Source organism: Rhyacophila brunnea, unplaced genomic scaffold (genome assembly GCF_057557595.1).
Source record: "Rhyacophila brunnea isolate RB1 unplaced genomic scaffold, BYU_Rbru_1.0 scaffold_16, whole genome shotgun sequence".
Taxonomy (NCBI): Eukaryota; Metazoa; Arthropoda; class Insecta; order Trichoptera; family Rhyacophilidae; genus Rhyacophila; species Rhyacophila brunnea.
The window spans coordinates 38435877-38455322 of NW_028232816.1; the positions used below are offsets into that span (position 1 = coordinate 38435877).

Below are 19446 nucleotides of genomic sequence, written 5' to 3' on the forward strand. Positions count from 1 at the left end.
TACAGCCAGAAAGCCCAAAATTGGAGAGGTTTGCGCGATCCCGTACCCAATTTAAATTGTGATAATCGATATAATTTCAAAGTGAATCAAAATCATTTAGTTAGTATTAAAACTGGATTATTATTGCTTTTATTTCTTCGATATTTCTACGCAAACGATTGGTATTTTGTTTGCAATTTGTTATAAAGTATCCTTTGAAAATTGGATAAATTAACTAATTTATATATAAAAATACTTAATATTCATTTAAGGACATCTATTTTTCGAAAGAATCATATTTTGTTATATTCATATGCTGTTTATTATGAAAATAAGTGTCTCCAAAGATTGCGGTTGTTGTGTGTTTGTGTACATATGTATTGTTAGATTTTTACAATAAACCGGCTCGCACATCTAAACTCGTCTCGTCTGCGACACAGCCATAAATCAAACCTTGCAGGAATGTCACATTCATGTTGCATTGCTGGCCGCGCACATAGGAGCCTAGCGATAGTGACGATCGCAACCTCTCGAGATGTCAAAATTGTCAAAAAAAATGGAGTGATTGCTATGTTTGATTTGACGTTTGAATTAAAATGGTCAACTCGTAGTGGTTTGCGCATGCGTAACTGCAATACGGACGGCGAGCGACATGGGGCACAAGTCATGTGTAATTTGTTTCTAGCGACAACAGATTCTTTTTCATACTAAAATGTCACATTCCAGCAGTGTGACATTTTGGTAACTGGTGTGTTTTGTGAATAACAACTATGTCATATTGATGTATTCGACATGGTGCAGACGAGACGAGTTTAAATGTGCGAGGCGGCTAATATGTTTGTGGTTATCACTATAGGCTCTTGCACTAATCAGTAAATCTCAGCCACTGCGATGGGGTGTAGAATTTGTTGCCGCCATCTTATAAGAACTTATAAATTATGGTGTGTTGTTTCTCTCCAGGGATTGCATAGGTGAGCCGATGTTGAATGTGTTGTCGTGGGAGAAAGAGATGGCCGCTCAGTTTGTGGCAACGTACTCCCCGCTCAGCTCGGAGGAGATGGCCGGCAACCGCCTCAACCTGGCCGAGGCCTTCTACTTCCGACTTCTCGAACAGGTCCTTCGCGATGAGGTCAAGAAGAAACCACAGGCCGGAGCCGCCGTATGTTAAATTCTCTCTTAATTAATATCAATGTCAAAGAATGTCAGAAAGATGTCAAGGAAAAGAAAGAGGATACATATCATAAAATGTGTTTATAAGTTGACCACTATGTTTGTTCCTGAGCCAAGCATATGAAACTCTTCAGAGTGAAGGTTACATTAACAGACTTTTTATGAGGAATTTGCCTGAACTGGATCTAAACTACATGCATTTTTTTGTGTCCAACTTTGGTATCGAACCCGCGATTATCATTTCAAAAACTAGAATAAAGTAAATATTCTCTAGGTTTTATTCTGTCTCAATTTAAATCGACATTGTGATTCTATTGACGTATTGACAATTTAATTATTATACAATATACTGTACTAAGAAAACAAACGGCAAAAATTAAGTGATTGAAATAAATTTGTATTTTAACTGAGGTTGTTTTGTACGATCAGATCTTGCAAAGGTCGCTGATGGAGGAGTCATTCCACAAGGCGCTGTTTGCGTGCTGTGTGGAGATAGTGATGTACGCGTACAGCTTCCAGAACGCTCGCTTCCCGTGGGTGCTCAAGTGCTTCCAGCTGGACGCCTTCTACTTCTGCAAGATCATCGAGATTGTCGTGCTGGTCATCAAAGACAAGCTCACCAGGGACGTGGTCAAGCATCTCAATGCTGTGAGTATTTCTTCCACCTTTATTTGAATTCCTTCTCTATATAGATAGAGCATATGCGTGCGAAAGCTGTAAAGAAGATCAATGATAAAATTAGTAGCTAGTCAGTTCGTAATAATGATCTTGACATCGTCTGGGCTTATAAGGCCATCCGCTCACAAGAATACTAAAAGACGCGACTGATTTCAGACAGTATCTAGATAATGTATTTCAATTGCGGCTCGCTGACGGCAATACTGGGATCTATCAGTTTCAAAACATTCGCGACCGAAACAGGAGAGACGTGACATGCTAGTCTCCTAGTCTCTCAGTTTCCAGTCACATAAAACTGTGGTGCACGTATCAGTAGATTCGATGAAAAATTATATTTTCTTACCAAAATTGGTAGCACTGAACTGAATTGAACAAGCAATAAATAGCAAGTCAAAAGATAAAGATGGGCTAACCGATCTTTAATTTAAAACATGTGGCAGATGTTGAGAAATACTCCTGCCTGTATAATTACAGGCTGCCAGAATATTTCCGTAAAGATATTACGGAAAAAGCTTAGAATGAAGTAGGAAAGACAATGACAGTTTGAGGTTATGAGATTATTATTGGAAATGGGTTTCAGTAGCTTCCGTGTGCGAAGCATCAGTCATTGGCCAGTTTATGAGTTCCATCGGCAACCAGTTTGTCGGATTTTAGTTTCTCCATGAGTGAAGGGCCTAAGGCGTTTGGAAAACTAATAGTCACATCCATGGCCCCCACAAGAGGGGGCTGACATGGCTCTAGCCTGGGGGCCTGGGCTCAGGAGGGGCCCGGCGAGGCGAGACGAACAGATAAGTGAGATAAACACACATAAAAAATTTGCTTTAACGTGATGTCTCTAGGTAAAGTTGTTATCGAAAAATAGCTAGAAAAGTTTATTAATCGGTAAATATATATTCAAAAGTAATGAGAAAAATAAAATAAAAAATTAAAAGTTATCATGGAGTTCCGTATTCCAAAAATACGTGTCAAATTCGGTACATTTGGATCGGGTGGCAACAATGAATGACGTAAGTTTTATTATCAAAATTACGATAAAAATGTACGTAAATCTATTAACTAGAAAAACGCTAACCGGAAATTGGAATTTATTATATCATTATATCTTTTTTTTTCAAATTTAAAAAACATCAATTTAGAGGTTTGAAAGCATGTAATTAAAATCGAAAAATCGCGGTTTGTACGCAATAAATGACGAAAAGCGCTTAGCGTTTCTATTAAAAATATTGTTTATTAATTTTTAGGGGAGTTATTTAAATTTAATCTTGTAGCGCGGGACCTCTCACTCGCACCGAATACTTTCTCACTCGCACCGCGGCCGTCGCCCACAGTCAACGCGGGCGCCCCCTACCACAGCGCGTCCCCGCTATCGAGGCGTTCCCTACCGGAGCGCAGCGGCGTCTCAGCTGGGCGGCGAGGAGAGGGTCGCCTGGTTGGGAATATAAGGCGCTACGCGGCCTCAAACAAATCAGTTAACCTTGGGCCAGCTTGGCCTTGACTCAGCATACTAGTCTTGCTTGGTTTGAAAATGGTATACACGGCTTCCCGTAACCCTATCAAACCACAGTGAGCTATTCTTGCTAAACCCTATTCAACACAGTAGTCTTGCTTGCACTGAAAATGGTATACACGGCTTCCCGTAACCCTATCAGTGTACAGTGAGCTATTGTGGTGAGCCAGGTACGAGCTCAGGTTTCGCCATAGTTTCGCCTTCAACAACACAACGAACCCCTTAACGAAACCCGAAACGAAACGAATTAGGATGTCTATATATCGACTATGTCATAATTATAACTACAGTCAAACTCGGTTATTACAATCTCGGACATAGCGAGATCTCGGATGTAATGAGGAAACATTCGTTGACATCTGGTATATGATTTTCTCCATACATTTTTATTCACTGTTATAACGAGAAACTTATCGAATATACTGAGCTAAAATACTGTTAATGTGTCGATCGTTTAAAAACATTTCGACCCTAAGCAATCAAATCCGATCGGACAGGATGCCGCAGGGGACGGATTACGTTTATGACACTAGTTAAGTGTCTAATTGTTGTTTTCGCCGACAATAAAAATACCTATTCTCTGATATAACGAGTACCGCTTATAACGAGCAAATTCAGCCGGTCCAATCTTCCTCGTAATAACTAAGTTCGACTGTATATTCCTTATTTTGTTTAATAATAATTCGAATGGCATTTGTTTTGCTATTCATTTAATATCCTTTTTATGTTCCACCTCTGGAAATTCGATGTAATTGTCAATTGTTCAAGACTAAACTCAATCTTAAAAAACATTTGAACTTAAATATTCATTTACTATAAATGAACTTTACCATAGAAACATATTATTTCTATTAGTATTGGCAACGTAAAAAAATCTGGTTCATTGACTGGACAGGTTCCCTTTTATTGCCAGTGTAATAAAAACTACGGTAAACAAAATGAAAAAATCATAAACACTTTAAATCAAATCAAATAGACATGTCAGAATTGTAAATATTTTATGGGTAAATATTACATAGGTAAGTAAATATAATTATAATAAACTAGCTGAAGTACCCGGCTTCGCACAGGGTCGCTTCGTGGTTATATTTATCTTAGATATTTAAAAAACAATAAGAGGTAATTTTTTTTTAATATTAAAATATCTGTGTTATACAATATGGCAATATGAAAATAATTCTAGTAGGAGTATAGGTCAAACAAAAGACCACTAAATTAAAATCGAATCCAAAGTATGCAAACCAAGGCCTGAACAAAAACGATGCATGAGTGCGAGTGAGTAAGTATTCGGCACCCTTATAATCTCTGCGACACGCGCTAGAGTAAGATAAAAGGTCTACATATGTTTTCGTTAGTTTCCAAAAGTATCGACAACAAATCGTGGAGAATCACTTCACGTAGCATCGTAGCTCGTGTTGCTAAATTGCTATTTTTTGTGTTAGACATAAAGTCAATGGTAAATATTTTTTGTTAATTAAGTAGGAAAGATGGTTCTGTGTGTTGTATTAAAATATGGTAGCCGTACTGATAAGCAAGAATATGGTATTACGTTTCATAGGTAAGTTGATACATGTTCATGATAATTTATTTGTATATTATTATATATATTATCAGTGACCTAGTGTTTCTTTAAAATAACTTAAATTATGGATATCTTTACCTAATGGTTGCATTTTGACCGCTTAAAAATACTATATAACGTTAAAAAATAGAAAATTATATTTTAATTCTGAGCGTCTAGTGCGAGCACTTTGGGCGAGCACTACCGAAATGGTCTATGGTCTCGAACATTTGTAGACAAATGCGTTCGCTCGCTCACATACCAAACGCATGGCACGCAGCTTCATTTAGCAATGCAACGGGTGGTGTCTAGATGTATCTATAGTCTATGATGCAAACGTTATTAATATGTAGTAAAAAAAATCAAAATTGCATGGAACAAACAAACAATAAACGTTGTATTTTATATAATACTAATTTAGAAACCTTCGCAGGTGTACGCACAACAACTCACAAAAGTTTCATCGCAATTGGTTGAATGTTATAGGAACGCATACGAATAGAAGAAGTAGATGATTTTCTAATCCAGAAATCTTCGTGGGCATGCGCACGACAACTCACGAAAGTTTCATTGCGAATAGAAGAAGAAAGAGATGGTTATTCTAATTCAGAAACCTTTGCAGGTTTTGGCACAATTATTGACGAAAGTTTTATTGCAATCGGATGAATGGAAGAATATAAAATAAAAGAAGAAGATGGTTGTATTAATTCAGAAACCTTTGCGGGTGTTACCACAACAACTGACGAAGGTTTCATCGCAATCGGATGATTAGTGTAGGAACCATACGAATAAAAGAAGATATAATGAAGAAGAAGAAGAAGATGGTTGTACTAATTCAGAAACCTTTGCAGGTGTTGGCACAACCACTAACGAAAGTTTCATCGCAATCGAAAGAATGGTATAGGGAACATACAAATAAAAGAAGATAGAATGATGAAGAAGAAGAAGAAGAAGGAGATGGTTGTACTTATTCAGAAACCTTTGCGGGTGTTACCACAACAACTGACAAAGGTTTCATCGCAATCGGATGAATGGTATAGGAACCATACGAATAATGTATAAAGTATAAAGAATAATGTATAAAGTATAGGAACCATAAGATATAATGAAGAAGAAGAAGAAGATGGTTGTACTTATTCAGAAACCTTTGCGGATGTTACAACAACAACTGACGAAGGTTTCATCGCAATCGGATGAATGGTATAGGAACCATAAGATATAATGAAGAAGAAGAAGAAGATGGTTGTACTAATTCAGAAACCTTTGCAGGTGTTGGCACAACCACTAACGAAAGTTTCATCGCAATCGGATGAATGGTATAGGGACCATACAAATAAAAGAAGATAGAATGATGAAGAAGAAGAAGATAATTGTACTTATTGAGAAACCTTTGCGGGCGTTACCACAACAACTGACGAAGGTTTCATCGCAATCGGATGAATGGTACAGGAACCATACGAATAAAAGAAGATATAATGAAGAAGAAGTAGAAGAAGATGGTTTTTCTAATTTAGAAACATTTGCGGGTGTACATACAACCACTTACCAAAATTTCATCGTAATCCGATGAATGGTATAGGAACGCATACGGGACAGACAGAAAGACAGACAGACAAACAGGCATACAGACAGACAGACATTCATTTTTATATATAAGATATAGCCTATACTCTTCACGAAAGTGCAAGCAATAAGTTAACAAAGTTTTATCGCAATCGGATGAACGGTATGGCAGTGCATTCAATACGAACAAACAAACAAACAAACAAACACACAAACAAATATTATTTTTTATATATTAGATGTAAATGCATTTTTCTCAAGCTTATGATTTTTAATATGTGGCTACACTCAATTTTTTATTTTATATTTTATTGCCATCTGGTTGCGATTAGGGAATCCAATCCCGAGCCAAAATTCTGATCCTGGGATTTCGGGATTACAATTTGACAATCCCGGGATCCCGGGACTGGTCCCGGGATTGGGATTTTTTTCCATTGTTAATATAAAATTTTTATATTTACAAATAACATTGATAAAATCGGTCAAAAATAAATCTAGTATAATTTATACTATTTAAGACATTTATTGTTAATATTGTATACGTTAAATCTTGGAAATACACAAGTTTAATGGAGTAAATAATATTGTAATATAAATAATAATGTGAATTTAATATGAGATTGCTATTTCTGATAGTAAAGACATAATGAATAGATCAGCGAGATTTAAAATAGTAAAGCAAATAATCATGGCGTACTTATGGCCTTTCCGCTTCATAAATCTAATTAGTCAGCCAAATATGAAACTGCCGTAAAACGTATGATATCATGGTGGAATTACTTTGTTAAAAGTGCGAAGCATTGTTTTTTTACCAATCTTTCTCATTTTTAATAATCTATGTGAAATATAAAATGAATCGGCAACATACATATCAAACTTCATTCAAACTCAGTTTATTTCTAATGTAGTTATTTTGTATTAAAAGTATTTTTTCTGTTATATTTTCCATAAAAATTGATAAAAAAATCAATCCCGAAATCCCGGGACTATGTTTATCAATCCCGGGATTCATAGGTATCGAAAATAGCTCGGGATCCCGGGATTGGATTCCCTAGTTGCGATCGACCAAAGTTTTTAGTAACACATTTTTAGAAATTCATGGTAGATGCCTTTAGATGGCGTTGAAGTCACATTTTATCGTAAATTGAGCCAAAGAATTTGCCTTAATAGTAAAAATAGTCGCCTGAGGCGCTATTTTCCTTCAGTAATATCGCACCGTGAGTGTAAAACCAAGGCATCTGCAAAAGACATATTTTGGATATATTAGGGTTTGAAGTCTTCGTTTTGTTAGGAGAAATAGAGTTTCTAAAAAAAACCATAATATTTGGTTTATATCTACATTATATTGCATGTTCTTTCAGTTACTTCACTTTTACATTATCAAGTTCACGACTTTTACAGTTGTTTTGCATTTAATTTCGAAATTGAAAAATTGGCGGATACCTTGGTTTCACACTCATGGTGTGATATTATTATTTAGAATTATATGGTTGTAAGATACAATTTTTAATTGTGTATCAATACTCGACATCTCCATAATTCAAATGGATGTATTAAAATATACAATAAAACACTAAACATACACATTAATTATACCGCGAACACCATTTGGAAAACGCTACTGTAGAGCGTTACATTGCCTTTATCCTTAGCAATAGGTAGGGGGGCCTGCCAAAGATCCTAGCCTGGGGGCGCGCTTCCCGATGTGGGGCCCATGGTCACATCACAATACTACTGCCGCGCCTCAAGTTATAGTTATATCTAATGATACCGGGGGGAAAGATGAACTCACAGGTCTTCTGGGTCGATGTGCGGATCCGGCATCACTTAGATTGAGGGATGTGTGTGGACATCAGGATATATAATTCAAGATAAAACACGTCTTTGATTCGACGGTTCCACGTGGAACTAAATTTATTTACGCTAGGGCATAGGCAAACATTGATAATATTACATTATTTACATCTAAAGAGGTCTTAAATTAGTCACCGCACTGTCTTTGTATTAGGGGTCGGTTTATCATTATCATCCCGCGCACTAAGCACTGATTCAATTCTTCTCTCACTAGGGAATTGATTAACTTTCATTGGATTTTTGCGTGAGTCACCGATTGGTATTACAACGATTCCGGGTTATTAACGATTGATTTAAAAATGGGCCGGGAGCGTCATCGATAGCGCGCTCGCCGGCGCGACGGTTATTTTTGCGTTATCCCTTCATTGTAGGTAGATTCGAACTGACCTTATTTTTCAAAAGCATCTTTTAATTTTGGCGGGTCTATTCTACGGAGGGGAAGAGAAAGGGGCAGGTCACTGACTAACGGGAAAATCATTTCAGGGCGGGCCAGGTAATAAGATGCATCTTTTCTGAATGTCCGTTTACGAAATGTTATTTGTAATCTTTTCGTGTAAGTCGGCGGTTCTAAACATTCTACAGGGGAGCTGGATATTTTTGTTGTTAAATTGCTGATCTGGAATTTGAAACGTTCGGGCACCAGGGCCTTGCTTTTTCTTTTGGTAACACTAATTAACACCGCTGTTATTTTTGACGATTCATACCTTGGGATAATTGGCTCTTGGAATGCATGACTGCATTTTAAACACGTTTAATGATTTTGGAGTTAGCTGTTAAGTATGTTATGTTGGCATAGATCTGCTAGAGTGACTTAATGTATTGTCAATTTGTGTATTTAATTACATATAATAGTTTACTATCCCACACTCACTGGTATCATTGTCTTGTCAGATTGAAGAGGAAGTGCTGGAGTGCTTGGCGTGGAAGTCGGACAGCACCATCTGGGAATGGATCGACAGACTGAATGGGCCTCTGCCTCAGTGGAGCGAGGTGTGCATTCAGGAGGGGACTAACGGGGGCGTCCCCCCTAACAATGGTGTGCCCGGAAACAACCCCAATTTTGTCACCTACACTCCGCCTCTCCTTCCCACCACCAGGAGACTGCAACACATCACAGGTGTGTATTTTTACAATTAACTCACGAAATAAAGTTTTGTCATAGCCAGTGATTCTGAACTTTTGTTGGTAAAACCTTGATAATGTATTGGTGAGAAATTTAACATTTACGTCTGGCTTACTATATATATTTTATAGTGATTGAGTGTTATTAGAAATTACAAACAATTAAAAAATAAGCATAACATGATATTATTCATGTGTGTCGCTGAGTTTCAAAACCCGCTATAACACCTTTTCATTTTTTTGAGAAAATCAATAAAAACTCCTCAGTTTATGGATGAAGGGATTATCGATGTTTTTCTTTTTTTGCCCAATGATGGATCATTATTGGAAATATTTTGCATATCTATTTATATTGTATTCTAGTCCACTGATTAAATAAAAGACTTAAATGTTTGGTTATAGCGGCTTTTGTAAGTTACATTGTTATAGCGGTTTTTGAAATACGCATTGAAGGTTATAGCGTATTTTGTTAGGAAATATTTTGACAACTTAATGTCGGAATCTTCTGTTGGTGGCGCGTGGTAGGATGAAAAAGGGTTACACATTTTTAAAATTAAGAAATATTAAAAATTATTAAAAATACAATGCAATTTACATAAAAACACTGTATGTGTGGCATATTTTTTCATTCTTACAAAAATAATATAAAATAAAAAATGTACATTGGTTTGTAGATTTAAAAAACGTATGAGTGACCCGGTACTCTCATAATTTGACTGTAAACATGTTTCATTCATTTATTTTATATTTCTTCGATTCATATCACAAATTTAATGAAACAGTTAATTAGCTAAAATTTGCAGAGAACGTATTTAGTAACTTTTTATATTAATTTATCTGCTGGCTATCAATATTTAGCGTATACAAAATATTATATATATTACGATTATATGAACGAGAATTTTAAACAATTTTGTGACAATTTATTCTTTTTAAAAAATATATCAGAGAAAAGAAACAGTTTTAACCAGTTCATAATTGAATTACACGTCACTGGAAATTTAGGTGATGACCCACGCATTTTTAACGCATTTATGTCTAATTTAACTTACCGTTTTCGCCGCATTTCTTTGACTTTCCAAGATTTTGGTTGGCTTAACCTCTTCCTTGCTTTATTAACTGGACATTTAACCATATTTATAAGTTCGTCACACATTTTAAGACTATAAATCGTAAGAATATCAAATCAACAAAACAGCACTCATCCCGCAACTCACAACATAAATATACTGGCGGCCATGTTGCATTTAGTCTGATTCTCGCTTTTTATTGGTTAGTTGTGTTATAGCGGATTTTGAATTTAACACAAGGTGTTATAGCGTGAATTGATTGGCACATTGATTTTGTTTCATAAATGACAGTCAATCGTAGCGGACTTTGAAAGAGGCAATAAAATTTTCATCTACAGATTTTAATAACGAATCCATTGATATATTATATCTCAATTATTTAAAAAAGGTGTTATAGCGGGTTTTGAAATTTAGCGACACAAGTGTTTTTTTTTATGAAAATGCTTAACAGTACAGTAAAACCTCGTTAATACGAATTCCATGGGACCGAAAATCGAAAAAAAATTCGAATTATGAAATATATGGGGAGAAAATTTAAAATTTTGAAAAAAAAAATTATTTTGATTTTCATTCATTTTGTTTCCGATCATAGATTTTGTTTCCGATCATAGGTCATAAAATGTCAGGATTATTTTTATTACCTTACCTAAGTAATTTTTGATTTTTTAAGAAAAGTCTGTCACGATTTTCAATGACTGGCTCATGAAATAGTGTACTTTATTACGATTGTATATTTTTGTATGCCAGGGACTCTGAAATCATTTCGAATTACGAAATTCGAATCAAAGGTACGGTTTTATATGAAAATAATGTTCAAGGAACTTTAAATTTCGAATTACGGCGAATTTTGAATTATCAGTGTTCTTACTAACGAGGTTTTACTGTAATTGAGCAAAAAAAATTTTTATATTATAAATTGCGAGGTTTTTTTTGTGAATTCACAAAGCGCCGGTCTGTAGTCACTGTCACCATGGCCCCCACAATGGGGGTGTCAGGGCTCTAGCCTGGGGGCCCAGGCTCAGGAGGGGCCTGACAAGGCGAGTTGACCAAATAAGTGAGATAAACAAACAGCACAAATTTGCTTTAATAGTAAAGTCGCCTGCGTCGCTATTTTCCTTCAATAATGTTATTAGGTATTTAAAATTATATGGTTATTATGCGATAAAATTTTTAATTGTGTATCGATGCTCGACAACTCCATAATTCAAATGGATGTACATATTAAATTATACAAAAAAAACATTAAATATACACATTAATATTGCCGCATACATCATTTGGAAAACGCTACTGTAGAGCGTCACACTGCCTTTATCCTTAGCGATAGGTAGGGGGCCCCGTCAAAGATCTTAGCCTGGGGGCCCGCTTCAGAATGTGGGTGCCATGACTGTCACCATTCTTTTTTCTTTCATTCGTATGATTATAAGAAACACAATTACCAATATTCAAAATTGCTATGAAAAAGTTTATTCCGGAAGTGAAATAGATTTTTTAAATTGTTTTGATTATACAGATTTATTGTTATATTGATTTCTAAGGAGGCTTCCCATTTCGAGAAAGTCACTCTTTGCCATACTATTTCAATTATGCATCTCGGCTTAAATTGGTATATTAACATAATAATCTACTACAATTATTATTATGTACCTTTATAAGATTAAATTAAAATAATTAACTAGTCAATACTAAACTAGGCGGTTATTTAGTGAATAATGCTTCAGGAGGCATCCCACCGTCGCCGTTGTCGTCAACGGCGGACCGCTTCCTGTTGCCGGGCGCCCCCTCTGACGTGGCGCGCCGACAGCTCTTCAACGACTCAAATATCCGGCCAGGGCAGTCCCTCCTCAATCAGAACGCCAATAATGCCGCCATCCAGTATCCCCCAGGTGATTAACTTTGTTATAAATTACTATTCTTCAGAGATGTCGTAGAAAACTCTCTTTACTAGACAGACTAAAAAGAACTTATGGACCACGGTTTAAGTCGACTGTAATTCATTTCTCATCATCCATTTGTATCAAACTATTTTTTTTCCTTTATCTGTCAAAAAACAGAATTTCATAAATTATTTTTCTTGTTATGTCCAATTCATAAATCTGTGTTAAATTGTATACTGCGAGACTCTTGAAATGATCAGGTAAAGGATGAATAGATTGTGAAATGGTATGGAATTGCGTGTCTGGAAGATTGTACGTATGCAGTTGGTTGTATTACAGTTCACCGTGAGACGTTGTATCCATTGATATACTACTGGATGAATCATATGCTTCTTAAAATGACGCCCGATTTTCAGCGACTCGGCCAGTGTTAAAACTCACTGTTTTAATATCAGCGGACTTAACTCGATATAAGCTCACTTAATATTTGTCTCAAAAACGACCTGGCAATAATTATGAGTAAGCCCGATCTAGCTTGCATCTTACTCTAACTATTAGTCAGCGCATGACGACTTGCTCTGTCCGCTCAGACATGAATTTTTGGAAGCTTGCAAGCTTTGGGTTGCAGACACCCTTAGGGTCACTATTCAAAGAACGCAAATTTAGTTTTACAACCAGGGCAATACGGGTGAAATTCGGGAATCCATGTTAACGGTCTTAACGCATTATACCTACAAGGAAATATTATAAGATGATATTCGTAATATCTTCTTTTGTGGTACATTTTTAAAATGACACTTGTATGGGAACTCCTCATCTAGTAGTACATCAATGGTTGTATCAGAAACAGAAGGCCGTATAGTATTGCGATAACAAATCATGTCTAAGTAAAACACAATATAAAAACCACTGCAATACAAGGAAAAGTTAGTAAATTAGAAATAGAATCATATCATATATATATTAATATAAAATTCTGAGTGATTCAAAAGCTGGTTAGCAAGTAGATGCTTGAAAGTATCAAGATGTGAAATATCTGATAATAATGACAGCGTTATTATCGGATATATGATTCCAATCAATATCAAATGAATGTTCTTATTGAATCTAATAAAATTGGAACATTAGGTGAGTACTGTTTTTTTGATCTCAATACTATACGGCCATCACTTTCCATGTAATACTTAAATTTACATGTAACGATGGATTTCAATAATACATAAGGAAGTTTACCAGATTCAGGAAAACATTGAATTATTATTGTCAAGGTATTTAGATGAATAGTACAAACATGTCAAAACAGATATGTAGGTACATAACGAGTGCTTAAAGTCAGACAACGTTATCTACAAAAAAGTTTTTTTTTTTTTTTTGAGATAACGTTATTTTACATTTACGGCTACATGATAGTCAAACAACGTTATGTAAATTTTTTTAAATTTTTTATTAAATCGTCAGTAAAGTTTAACGCTAACTACATAAGTTACCCTTGTTTTCATATTTTTTAAAACTATCCCTATAAATTTTAACATCATAAGCAAGATAAATGTACAATACACAATAAATTATAAAATATTAACATTAGGTTTTAAATAAACATTTCCCTTGTTGAGTTACAAGAATCTAAAATAACGATTTTTGGCTCTCCTGTAAAGTTGCACTTTTGTAGATAGTGTTGTTTGACACTAAGCCCTCGATAATATGTCATTTGTATCGAAAAATCAAAACAAAAATCGGTCGCTATAGACAAGGCGCCATGTTTGAATTTCAATCAGCACTTTTTGCAAAATGGTAATTTTGTTCTAGCCATTCATTGACATGGTTACAATTCATTCCAATGTCAATCTCTAAGTCTGTAAATGCGACATTTATGAATGTCTTTTCATAGTGATTGTATTATTTGTTATGTCTTATTTTTTATACCGCTCACCGCGAAGTGGATGAATGAGCTGATGCCATTTTGTCTTCCGGCAGGTAATGGCGATGCATCGAACGAATCCAACCGCACCAGGAGAATAATCAAGGGTGGATCTTTGGGACTGTTTTTGCGAAAGGTAAGATTGATTTTTTAATGTACCACTACTTCATTGTAGATTGCGTTGCGCTGTGAGGGAGGCTGCGAATGAGATAGATAGCATTCGGTATCCGTGCGTTAATAATGCGTTATAGTTGAATGAAATGCATTTGATTGTATGTTAGCCGGCTCGCACATCACAACTCGCCTTGTGTGCCTGACGGCCATAAATCAAAACTTCCTAGACCCGCCGGTCAGTGTTGCATGATACAACCTCGCACATCTCTAGCGACATCGACATTCGCGCGTAATCTCCCGAAACGTCAAAATATACTCTAGTTCGACGACGCCATTGCGCAAATATGTCATCAGACGCGGAAACAGCGATTATTATGTATTGATACCGGAGACATTTAAGGAGAAGTCTCTCGTCTCCCATTTTTATTGTGTTGATTGTATGAACAAATGTCAAACGCGGTGACCAGCGATGAGCGAGCAATGACAGTGTAGACAGAGACAGAAATGGCCGATTGTGCGGCTGTGCACATGCGCGGAGTCGACATTTGTCGATGTCGACACGCAGGCTCTAGCAAACGCAACTCGTCGCATGCAGGAGCATCGCAGCGTCACAGTTGCATCGGCCAGTCTGCGAAGCTCCATTTGATAACGTTTGTTTCTTGGCTTACGATGACGTCACATCGACGAATTCGTCGTACGACGCATGCGGCGAGTTCTGATGTGCGAGCCCTCTTAGATAGACAGGATTGAAGCCAACGTCCCAGGTTCCAATCCTAGGTCTGGCAAATACACATATTGTTTTTCAATTTGTGTTTGGAGTCCGAGTATGAAATTAATAGGTTGAGCAAGAGCCTAACATCCATTTCTCGTAAAAATAAAAATCTGTTACTACAAATCTCTACTCTGTGGAAGTCCGTATGATCCTATTAAAATCGGAAATCAATGTTTGGCTGATGCAAAGAATTTGGATTCGATCGTAGTACTTATATTAGATATTGTCATATTTCTAAAGCAATTGGTAAACTGTAGAAAATGATGATTGAAATAAATGGTAATACGATAATTAACTCAATTGGTAAAGTAGATTGGACGGAATCCAATGGATGCAGGTTCGAGTCCCGTCCGGTGTCATATTTTTTTCCAAATTTTTTACTACTATGTTTCCGAGGTGTTTTCGAACTACAGTATAACCCCTATTTTACGTTTTTTAAGGGACTGGAAAAAAAAACCTAATTGGAGGGAAAATGTAAAAGGGGGGTATTGAAAAAAAGAACATTAAAATTTTATGTTTCTAAAAAAATAACGTTTTATTAAAAAACAACATTCAATTTAAATTTTTATTGAAAAAATCATGTACATATGTATATTAGTTTGTTGCATTTTTGTTTTTTTGTTATGTAAATCTCTTTCAAGACTATATAAACATTTAAAAGTGTCATCTTGGATATCAGCAAAGTTTGTAAAGTAGGTTTTTAAACCCTCGGTGAACCTCATTGCTTCTTCTTTTGTTGGAATATCAACCTCGTCTTCATCAGACAGTTCTTCAGAAGCGCGCGTAACTTGCATATTTTGAATATTTCCGACGTAAATCGCGGGAAAGAAAAACGTAAATGCGGGTATTAAATGTACTGAAATACATCGGGACCGAAAAAATTACACGCAATTGCCGGGAAAACGTGAATACCGGGCATGTAAAAACGAGGTTATACTGTATGTATGATGAATAAAGAATGTTATATTCTCAAAACTTGTAAATTATTCGTTGAATAAAAAATTTATCATTCATATTAATTTCTGGAAATTTCCACATAACAGTCAACTTAAATAACCTAAAAGTACCATTTTTGCTAATGTTTTCGTGTGAAATGTTTTTCTAGTTCTACAACCTGGCGGTGGTCCGAATGCGCGTCCTGTGCAACGACCTGGGCATCGGGCAGCAGCAGGAGTTGATCCAGAAGATCTGGACTTGTCTGGAGCACACCATCATCCATCAGACGCAGCTCATGCGGGACCGGCACTTCGACCAGATCCTCATGTGCGCCGTTTATGTCATTTGCAAGGTTGCTATTCATTGATTATATTTTATACCTTTTATGACTTTATGGTTTATCAACAGGACCAATCACAGTAGTGTACAACATACGGATGAATGATTTCTACTTTCATTCTAATAAGGATTATTTTGCAAATTTGCATTAATTTGTTTCTATGCATCATTATTGTCCTATTCTGCTAATGTGTCAGCAGCTGAACCACCAGATGTTATTGTAAAAAGATACTGTATGTATGTAAAAATGAACTCTACCTACAGTACAATAAGGGTGATTGTTTCGAAATTTCATTGCGATTTTGTATGGGGGATTCACATCATATGGTTACACGTAAATTGTACCTACGAATGCAGTTTGTCATATCACAGTTCACGTGAGCTGTTGTACCGGAAACAGATGGCCGTACAGCATTACGTATCAGATACTCCAATCACTCTCTGCTCTACAGACACCATGCGGTGCTACTGAGAATGCCTGTCACTTACTAGTCTTTCTCCGTCTTTCCACGTCATCCCGTAGCTCTACCGCAACACACTGTGTGTGGTGTGTCTCTATACATCTTCCATGATGCCTGAATCCGATGGACACAAAGAAAAGGCAGGTTCTTGAGGTATCCGTCGTATCTTCACATCAGAAAATAGATCAAGAGGCTTTAAGAGCATACTTCAGTGAAACGGCAAATAATTTTCAACTATAGGTGCGATGAAATTTTGGACCGGCTGCCAATCGGAGAGCGAAAGTCGAGCTGTGAACACGTCAATTTTTTTTGTTATGGCGTCGGGGGAATTAATTCTTAAATCGTGTAAAGATGACTAAAATACGTTACCCATTTACTCGAAAAAGAAAACATGTCAATGAATATATTATTATTATTACAAATAGAACAATAAACATAACACTAAATGGACGCATGTTGAATTTGTATGACAAATTATGTTTTGTTCTGCACGCGTCGTTTGCACAATCTTCGCGTCGCGCAGTCACGATCGTTTTAGACCGTGCCCCAGCTGAAGTGTAGTCTTAAACATTTGACACCGATGTAATTTTAAAGATGTCTATTCTCCGCTTTTCTCTTGTCCTGATCGTATGTTGACGGTATCACAGGTGTCTAATTCGCCAAACTACAATGTGGAGCAGACATTCACGGAGATAATGCGGTGCTACCGCTTCCAGCCGCAGTCCACCCGACACGTTTACCGCAGTGTGCTGCTCTCCGTTTCCTCGCAAGATTCCCCGCCGACCCCGGCCGTCACAAACGCCAATGAAGGTAACATTTCACAATAATAAATTTATGAGTAATTTGGACAAAAATGTGCAATCGACGTACAGGAATATCTCAAGAGTCAACCTAACCTAACTAATGTATGGCACATTGAGTGGATTGGGAAAAATTTTCAACATTCACTCACCCGTATGGTGGTAGGTTATACATATATATACATCGAGATATACATTATCAAAAGCACAGTCATATAAAAAAAACATTGTTAGAACTACAGAGGCCCTAAAACGGCATCTAATTGTATTGAAGAAAAATGTATATAGTCACATCATTTCACATGAATTGTGTGCGTTATTGTTATGACATCGCCATAGCCAGACAGTGCAAAAATGAGGTTTTCGAACAATTTTTGCTTTCTCTTTGACATACATAGTATTTTCTAGCCTAAAATGGCAAAGAGAAAGTGTATAATTTACAGAAAGAATGTCCCTTTCCCGTTTATTTTTGAAATACAGAAAATTATAATAAGCATATCATGTAGGGCGGCCCATAGCAAGTATTGGGTTTTGATAAATCTGATGATGTGTGAGGCTCATCAAAGAGTTTATAAAGCATATGATTGCAGTGAGTCAGTGGATGCCATCCTGCTGATAGTGACAAAGATCGTAGCTTGCGGCTTCTGACGATCGATATCCATCGCTGATATTTTTATTAGCATCGAGATAGACAGTTTATCAACTGTCTCTAAGCATTCGCTGTCACGGTGAAATTAAGTCATTATTTTAATGGCCGAGTGGTGATTCTATTGTGATATTGAATTGTTGTTAAGCCGGCGCGGCTTCTTTGCCGGTTTCTCCAGTGTCTCCAGGCCGTCTCCCAAATCACAGCCATGGACCGGTCGACCCTCAGCAGCAGCGCGGTGACCTCATCGTCTTCTACAACACAGTGTACGTGCGCAGCATCCAGCAGTTCGTGCAGCGTTTCAATCGTCCCCAGCCCGAGGTATGTAGCAAATAAAATTTAAACAACCATGCCAGATTTGGAAGAATAACAATCAAATATTAAAATTTTAATCTGGAATGATTTTCTGACGGCTAAAAGATGAATTGAGCATTGGAGAGGAAGAATATGATGGCTCATTGACCTGTTTCTGTTTTAAATTAATAAACACATGACATACAGAAGAACCTCAATTATCCTGATAATTATAAATTCGGATACATAGATGAAAAAATAATAACCTTCTTCCCATTTTACTGTTGTAGTGTTAATAATAATATATATACAATATGAATCCCGCCAGGAATTGAACTTGAGCCCGGTGCCGCCAGACCGTCGAAGCGTGTCAGCGATGCGAGGTAGCGCGGCCGCCGCCTCGGGGCAGAGGGTCTCCCAGCAGCATCTCCTCTTCGTGCACCCTCTGGAGAATCTTGTCACGCCACCGCCGGCTGCCTCCGACCTCAGCTACTGCTTTAGCCGCAGCCCTGCTAAGGTAACACCTTCACTCTCATCAATAACACTGCACAATAACATAATAGCACAGTAACATGCCTTCCACCGCTGATGTGTGAGTGGAATTAAGTTAGGTAGAATACATTGGTTGAAATGCCGCAATATTTTTAATAAATTAATAAAAAGAATCGTGTGTGTTGAACATGTACAGTAAAAGTGTTGTCTATATGTGGGTTTCCCAAACTTTTCCGAAACACATTTCTGCTTCACTATGTATTTCCATCATCAAAATCACCTGCAAAGAGTCA

At 36.7% G+C, this 19446-nt stretch overlaps 1 protein-coding gene across 3 annotated transcripts in view; it reads left to right on the forward strand.

Moving 5' to 3' along the window:
* LOC147074690 (retinoblastoma-like protein 1) overlaps positions 1–19446 on the forward strand; it is a 29927-nt gene that overhangs the window by 9906 nt on the left and 575 nt on the right. Inside the window, exons 9-17 of one of the 3 annotated variants that reach the window (XM_085943677.1) lie at positions 940–1138; positions 1579–1797; positions 9204–9429; positions 12211–12390; positions 14356–14435; positions 16291–16473; positions 17569–17731; positions 18516–18688; positions 18990–19178. In XM_085943677.1, coding sequence (XP_085799803.1) covers positions 940–1138; positions 1579–1797; positions 9204–9429; positions 12211–12390; positions 14356–14435; positions 16291–16473; positions 17569–17731; positions 18516–18688; positions 18990–19178 — 1612 coding nt within the window. The remainder of the gene's footprint in view (positions 1–939; positions 1139–1578; positions 1798–9203; positions 9430–12210; positions 12391–14355; positions 14436–16290; positions 16474–17568; positions 17732–18515; positions 18689–18989; positions 19179–19446) is intronic. The other 2 variants (XM_085943679.1, XM_085943678.1) reach the window with 2 other exon arrangements.